General features: G+C 57.8%; 1 protein-coding gene across 1 annotated transcript; it reads right to left on the reverse strand.

Moving 5' to 3' along the window:
• Positions 1-2,045: 2,045 nt before the first annotated feature.
• On the reverse strand, positions 2,046-7,235 carry IRX2 (iroquois homeobox 2). The gene is made up of 5 exons (XM_041731479.1): positions 6,944-7,235; positions 5,132-5,537; positions 4,179-4,892; positions 3,318-3,396; positions 2,046-2,627 (listed from the first exon to the last, which is right to left on the reverse strand). The coding sequence occupies exons 1-4, from the start codon at positions 7,184-7,186 to the stop codon at positions 3,344-3,346; spliced, it is 1,416 nt and encodes a 471-aa protein (XP_041587413.1). The 5' UTR covers positions 7,187-7,235; the 3' UTR covers positions 2,046-2,627; positions 3,318-3,343.
• Positions 7,236-7,753: the final 518 nt, after the last annotated feature.

Here is a 7,753-nt window from a genome sequence, read left to right on the forward strand (position 1 = left end):
CTATTATCCAGGCTTCAATTTCTGAACATATGCACAAAGATCAATTTTTGTTTGGGTTTTCCACTCCCATACTCCATACTTCTCTCAGAGACAGAGTGCCTTAACTGTTGCATGTTCATTAGGGTGTGTGGTCTTGAAGTGTTTAATTTGCTAGAGATTATTCACTTCCATACTTTGCAGCAAAGTCTTCCAAATACTCAAATTATAATATTACATCTAACGGATACTGCTGCCATGTGCATTGTGTTCTCTGCTGTGCATTGTATGGCTATTATTAAAAGCAAACTACTTCATCCCTTCATGTTGCCCTCAAAAATGCTATCTGGAGGGGGGGAATCATTATCTTCATGGAAATCCTATGAAGGTTTCACATCTGAAACAAAAATGAGCAAAAGAGCTCACAGCTCACTTTTCCGTTAGCAGACCTCACATTTGTTTTCTTCCAGACTCGCTGCCACAGAGTGGCACAGTTTCCCATGTGAAAAATCTTCCCTGTCACCAAGAAATAGCTCAGCTCCAAACATTTCCATGTTTCTTACTTGCGGAGGCAGGAAGGAGGTGGGGTGGGGTGGGGGTGGGGGGAGCAGCTCTGTACCCTAAAGGTTGGCTTTATGTCCAGCCTCCAAATGCTTTTATACTCAAAACCAACAAAATGCCTAAGAAGTAGCAGAAAACCTAAATCTCGATCTACTCCTTTTCTCGGGAGACAAACCACAACTGCTCCTCCCCACTGCCCTGGCTCGGTGTCCAGTTAACAGCCCCCTGGCTTTGCCTCAAGTACCCAAGATTACTTTCAAATACCCTTTCTAACAAGACCCCAGCAAGAGGCCACTAATTTCTAAGGCACAAAAAGCCACTGGAGAGAGATCCGTTTGTCAATATCAACTGGTCTAGCAATTTCCCATCCTCAGACACGTCGGCCTATCGGAGCTGGCAGATGTTTAGACAAGATTTTATAAATTGTTCAATATCAGCCCATAATGAACCCCAACTGACCATTCCAAAGCAGCTAAAAGCATCCGGGACGTCCCCCGCTGGGATCCAATAATGCGCTCATGCTGCAGCATTATTAATCATGGAATAAAACAGATGAACCTCTTGAAAAGTAAGTGTATGATTGATTAAAGGGCAATCTAAGAAGCTATTATTCTTGTTTTATAACCGTAAGTTATATTCACTCAATTTATCTTTGGAAAGGAAATAAATGATTGTTCATTTCTTCTCTGAAATCATATTATATGGATATCCATATAATTTTGCTGAAAATTAAAGTGACAGGTTTGCTGCTTTTATGATACTAATCAAAGGGAATACGCTACTTGACTACAAATTCTAGACTTGTCCTATAATTAGATAGCGAGCAGCACAATAACCAGGCCACAGTCTAAGGTTGTTTAAACTTTTCTTTTCCCCCAGGGTAAGGGTAAGAGCCACCGAAAGGAAAATAAATCTCTCCTTCCAGATTTTCGCCTTGCATTCAACGTTGAGATGTATGAAAAGGGGAGGTAAGGCCCTTTAATCTGAATAATCTATGCCAATGTGGATAATTCAGGCTTTAAAGTAAACAATGACTTCCACCAGTAATTTACGGCCAGAAGTGTGACTCCATCCCCGGTGCTATCACAATTCTCCAGCTTACCGAGAAGGTTCAATAAGCCGGCATAGAAATAACTATAAAATGGATCCTGATGCATAAGGATGTCAGGTCATTTTATTTTGCCAAGTCTAAAAAAATTGTCATTAACAACTAATTTGCATATTCAGAGCACAAGATCTTAATTTTTCTTGCAAAACACATGCATGTAAATAATCCAAAACTGGATGTTATTGCCCTACTGTGTCTTTCTCTTCCATCTGTCTTTCTCCCTTTTTTTCCTTTTTTTTTTTTAAGAGCAGGAGAAGGGAGAGGTTATTTTGCACATTTTCATTTAAAAAACCTGAGGTCAGATCACCTGGAGGGAGGGGCTGCTACCAACAGGGGGGCTCCCTACCCAAACCACTCTCCTAGGAAAAAGGAGCCCCAAACACCAGATTGTCGTAGACTAGTCTGTTTTTATTTACAATTTAAGATATAAATTAGTAAAGAATTCTTGTTAAACAACCAACAAAGATTGTATAACCAGCAATGTTCAAATAAAAACCAGGCAGAATTTATTTACAAAAAGTTTAGATTCCATTGCAATACAACTTGCATAAATTACTAGAAGCTTTATATCATTATAAAAATAAATATCAAATTTGTTTCCACTTCTTAAGTACTCAAGTTTCTCAATCACATTTTATTTCTACTGTGTACATCTTTTACAAATAAATTTTACAGTAAGTCCTATCACACCTAGAGAATATATACCGTGGCAATGAAGTGATCAATTCAAGATATCCTGAGAAAAAAGATTGTTTTCAAAAGTCACACATACGTTGGGGAAGCTATACTATGCCAACAAATTCACGTCATGTCCAATAAAAGTCTGTTCCGATAGAGTCTGTGGCGCCTTCTCCTTTATAGTGGCACGAGATGCGGTCCGGGCTTAAAGATGTGTTTTTTATATCTGTGTATTTCTGAACTTGGGGAGAGAGAATGGCCTGCTGACTTTTTTTTTTTTTTCCAAAGCAATTGTGACACCTACCTGTGGACCAAGGAAAAAACCAAATCATCTCAAATCCTTCAGTCCACACCAACATCATCACATCACAGAAACGAGTCGATCTGAAATGCTTCTGCCTTTTTCCCAACATCTTCAAGATCTGTGATTACTAATTTTGCCTAGTTGTAAAGTAGGTATTTTTTGAGAGACTGCTGGGAGCCGGGTGATCGCCGAGGTCCTATCTAGAGCCCATCTGGACACAGGGGCAGGCCTGATAAACGGCTGGGCTGCTCACGTCTCTTCGGGCTTACTCTGCAAACATCACCTCTAAAGGGTCCTGGTGCCCCAGGCTTCAGCAGCCCTAGCTCATCAAAGCCAGCGTCTAGTACATGCCTAGCATAGTAAAAATGCTTCCAAACTGCTTACAAACACCCAAATTTTAATCATCTAATTTTCAAAGAGAAAACAACAGCACTGGTGCAATATATACACTCCCTCCCATTAAAGGAGTGATTCTTGACAGCTGAGCTGGAGTGAGTAAGAGGGACTCTATAAAACAGAACAGCTACTTTCCCAATTAAAGGGGAAAAAAAAAGACCGAAGACCACTGCAACTGCTCTGTCCTCAGACTCCATGGCGAGAAGCGAGAAATAGACATTGAGCCAGTTTACAGCACAATCGGTGATGGGAGGCTCCCCCAGGGTGGGAGGCGGCACCAGGGTGCCCACTTACTTGCATTGCTGTGCGCACGGGGCCTTCTATAGGTAGGGCTGGACGCCCCCACCAACCACGGTGCAGCCCTCACTGGCATCTGTCAGGGGAGGGGGCAGTTAGTCAGAACCTGACCCCAGAGCCATCTGTCTCCCAGACAGCTGCACACCCACCAGCCCGCACTCCCACGCACGCCCGCTCCCTGAACGCACAAAACAGTTAGGGAAACTGTCTGTGCGGCCACTCTCGGCAGACAGATTTGGGGCATGTTTCCCTTTCTCATTTTCTTTTCTCATCCCCTTGAGCTCCTTCTGCAGGTCTTATCAACTCTGGCCTGAATTATGAGCGATGGGAGGCAACCCAGAGAGGGCTGGGGAAGCGGCAAAGACTCTGGTTTCCTATTTGGAAGAATTAGTGCCTCTCAGAGTTACTAGAACGTTTTGTTTCCTTCCAGCCAGAAGCAGAAGAGGAGACTCAGCTGAGACTCTCAAACCAGAACCGCACTGAAACTTCAGCCCAGTCAACGCGGGAGACAGGCTGTAATTTGCATTTTGTGACAATTTGTTTTTTTTTGGGGGGGGGGGGACAAATCTGTCGTGATAATGACATTCAGTAACGATAACGGTAAGTTCAATAAAATGTAAAGAATAAAGGCGTGAGGCTTATTGCAAGGCAAGGGGCCCTCTGCCGTCCCCTGCCCTTTCCTGCTGCTACCGCCGCTTCCCTTCCCAAAGCTCCAGGCGCATTCCCTCCCCTCCGTCTCTCCAGTCCCAACAAAGGCCCCCGCGCCCCGCCCCAGGGTCTCCCGGGCTCCCTTCCCCACGGAGTCCCGGGAGGGGGCCCGCCGGCTCGCCCTGCCCGGAGGCCCCGCGGGCCGCCTACCTTTCTTGGGCTCGTAGCCGCCGCCCGGAGGCCGGTAGTGCGGCTCCAGCGGGTGCGCGCCCGCCTTGCCCGCGTCGCTGGCCGCCTTGGGCGCGGAGTGCAGCGCCTCTCCGGGGGCCGCGGCCGCCGAGTTGTAGCGCAGGAGCCCCTGGCCCTGCAGCGCCGCGTTCAAGTTCCCGTAGTTTGTATAGTTGCCGTAGAAGGGCGATGTGTAGTACAGGTGGCGGCCGAGCAGCGGCGACGCGGGGTAGGGCGAGCCGCCCGGCGGCGCCCCGGAGGAGGCGGGCGCGGCGGCCGCGGGCAGCCCCGGCGGTGCGCAGCCCGGGCCCAGGCTCGGCTGCTTGAGGTCCGACGTGGCGATCTCGGCCAGAGACCACAGCTTGGGCTTGCTGGCGGGCTGCGGCGCGCCCGGCGACGTCCGGCTGCCCAGGGGCATCTTGCCGCCGCCGCCGCCGCGGGGCGCGGCCTCGGGCGCGGGGCTCAGCAGCGGCGCCTCCACGCCGGTGAGCGGCGACGAGGTCACGGGCTTGGGCGGCGCCAGGTCCCGCTCGCCCTCCTCGTCGTCGTCCTCGTCGTCCTCCAGGTCGTCGTATTTGTCCTTGCACTCGGAGCCCGACTCGCACAGGGGGTCCCCGGGCCGACAAGGCAGCTTCTCCCCGTCCGACTCGGCGGAGCACGAGTGATCCGTGAGCGAGTCGACGTGCAGGCTGATCCCTGCGGGGGCGCGGGCAGGGCTGTGGTCCGCAGGGACGGCCGGGGGCCTGGGCACCCTGCGCCCCACGGGACCTCCCACCCCGATCCCAGGCGGGAGCACGGCCTCCCCGGAGAGCTCCCGAGGAGTCGCTGGGCCCCGCGCGCACCCGGGTGGGGCGGGCAGCGCCGTCCCGCCCTCGGCTCCGCGCCCGCCTGGGAAGAAGGCTCCGCGACCACGCGCCAGCCACGGGCCTGCTCACCTTCGTCCTCCGCTGACGTCTCGGTGCCCTCCTGCGCCTTGTCCGGGCTCTCTCCCTTGCTCCTGGCGGCGTCGCCCTCGTCCTCGTCCTCGTCCTCGCTTTTGTTCCTGGGCGCCCATGTCATCTTGTTCTCCTTCTTGAGGCGCCGGCGCGCGTTGGCGAACCAGGTGGACACCTGCGTGAGGGTCATCTTGGTGATGATGGCCAGCATGATCTTCTCGCCCTTGGTGGGGTAGGGGTTCTTGCGGTGCTCGTTGAGCCAGGCCTTGAGCGTGGCCGTGGCGTCCCGCGTGGCGTTCTTGCGGTACGCGGGGTCGTTGAGCTGGTACGGGTAGGCCGCGCTGCCGTACGGGTGGTAGCTGATGGCGCCCGTCATCCCGGTCGTATGGGCGTCGTAGGGCGCGCCCTGGAACCAAGGAGAGCCTGGTGAGGGGTGTGCGAGGGCCTGGCCCGCATCAGCCCAAAGCTGACCCCTCCGCCCCCCCCCCCCACGCCTCCCTTCCCAGGGTGAGCCCCGCACTGGAGCCTCCTTCCCCGCGGCAAAAGAGCGGAAAAAACGCAGCGCACAGGGCGAGACAGGCTGCAGATTGCGAAAACGCTGCCGTTCTAATCTCGAATTTTTGAACTATTTCACTTTCCTAAAATGACACATCTTCCCCCAAAAGTCCCCGAGCTGCGGGCACAGAGGCACGCAATCATACACACACTGAGACCCACAGGTACTTTCTTGATATCTAAATTTCTCTGGCTGGCTCCCCCTACCCCCCCTTCCCCGCCCTTCTACGGTTAAAAAACCACCCCGGAGCCCCCGCTCCGCTATTCACCGCTCTAAAGCTCGGCAAATCCAATTTGCAACTCAGAAGCCAGTCACCGTTTCGAATTCTTCAAATACGCGGTAATTAGCATTTTAATTCAGCCTTTAACGTTTAAATTCGAGACATTTGCAGCCTCCGCCAAGGCCCCAGTTCCACTGTCGCTGCCCTGGAATTCCACCGAGGGCGGGCAGCGGCGACAGTCCCCCCGCGCCCCACTCCCCCCGCCCCCCGGTCCCAGCCTCGATCGTCCGAAACGGGCGTAAGCAGCACCGGGGCCGGGCCCAGCTGCGGACCCGGAGGCCAGCGGGACGACCCCAGGCCCGGCAAGCGGCAGCTGCCCTGGGTACTCGGGGGACCGAAGCGGCATTAGGGTCGCCACACGCCCGCCGCCGCGTCTTTCGGAAGCACGGCCTGTGGGACGGATGAAGGCCGAGATCGCGGCGCGCCGGGCAGGGCCGCGAGCTGCCGCCGGACCCTCCGCTCCCTCCCCCTCCCGGTGAGCCCCCCCCCTCGCCCCCAAACCCCGAAAGTCAAGCTTAAGCGCCCGGCCTGGCCCTGGAGGCCCCAGGGGCGCCGAGGCCCGCTCCCGGAGTCCCCGCCGGCCCTGCACCGTGCGCCTGGCTTGGGCGCGTGAAGGCAGGACGACCCAGGGCGCATTCCCGACCCCGGCGGTGTCGCACTTTTCAAGCTCTTTGGGAGCAGCACCCAGGACCCCGAGGTCGAGGGGGGCGGACGGACCCCCGGTGCGACGGACGTCGCGGCGGGCCGCGCTGCCTCGGCTCCGGCCTCCCGAATCCGCGCCCGCGGAGCCATCGCCCACGGCAGCGCCCCGCGCCCCGCGCCCCGCTCGCCGTCCCCGCGCCCCGCGCCCCGCTCGCCGTCCCCGCGCCCCGCGCCCCGCTCGCCGTCCCCGCGCCCCGCGCCCCGCGCCCCGCGCCCCGCTCGCCGTCCCCGCGCCCGCCGCTCCGCGACCCTCCCACCGCCCGCGCGCCGTTACCATGTAGGACGGGAAGCCGGCGGCGGCCGCGTCGGCCGAGTACTGCAGCGGGCTGCCGAAGCCGGTGGCCGCCTGTGCCGTGAAGGCCGCGGAGCCCGGGTACGGGCTGAACGCCGAGCCCGACGCCGAGCGAGCCAGCTCCTCGCTGCGCGGCGCCGCCAGCGCCGAGGCGCCGTAGGCCGGGCACGAGTAGAGCGCCAGCGAGCCGGGCGCCTGGTACAGGTAGCCCTGCGGGTAGGACATGGTGGGCGCGGGGCGCGGGGCCCGCGTCACGCCGAGCAGCGGGCCGGGCGCGCGGCGCCCTCCATCCACGCCCGGCCGGGGCGCGGCGCGGCGGCGGGCGCGGGGTCCCGGGCCGAGGCGGGCGGCGGCGCACTAGCCCGGGAGGCCCGCGGGCCGGGGGAGCGGCGGGGCGGCGGGCGCGGGGCGGCGGGGCGGCGGGGCGGCGGGGCGGCGGCGCGGAGCCGGTGGGCGCAGCCGCGCGCCAGGCCGGCGGTCGGGGTTTGGGGGAGTCTGGAGCCGGGAGTGCGGAGTTGAGGAAGGAGCGCTCGAGTTTCCGAGGGACATTGGAACGCGGAGCTGTCCGTCACGCGCTCATCTGCATACTCGGGCGCCCGCCCCCTCCCCGCTCCGCCCGCTCCGCCCGCTCCGCCCGCCCCGCCCGCCCCGCCGCGGGCCGCGGCCGGGGGAGGGGCGGGGACGGGAGGGGAGGGGAGGGGAGGGCGGAGGAGGAGGCGGGAGGGCGGGGGAGAGGAGGGAGGAGGGAGGGACGCGCAGGCTTTTGTGGCGCAGACGCCAGCCCGCGGCCCG

The sequence above is a fragment of the Vulpes lagopus genome, chromosome 17 (assembly GCF_018345385.1).
Source record: "Vulpes lagopus strain Blue_001 chromosome 17, ASM1834538v1, whole genome shotgun sequence".
NCBI lineage: Eukaryota > Metazoa > Chordata > Mammalia > Carnivora > Canidae > Vulpes > Vulpes lagopus.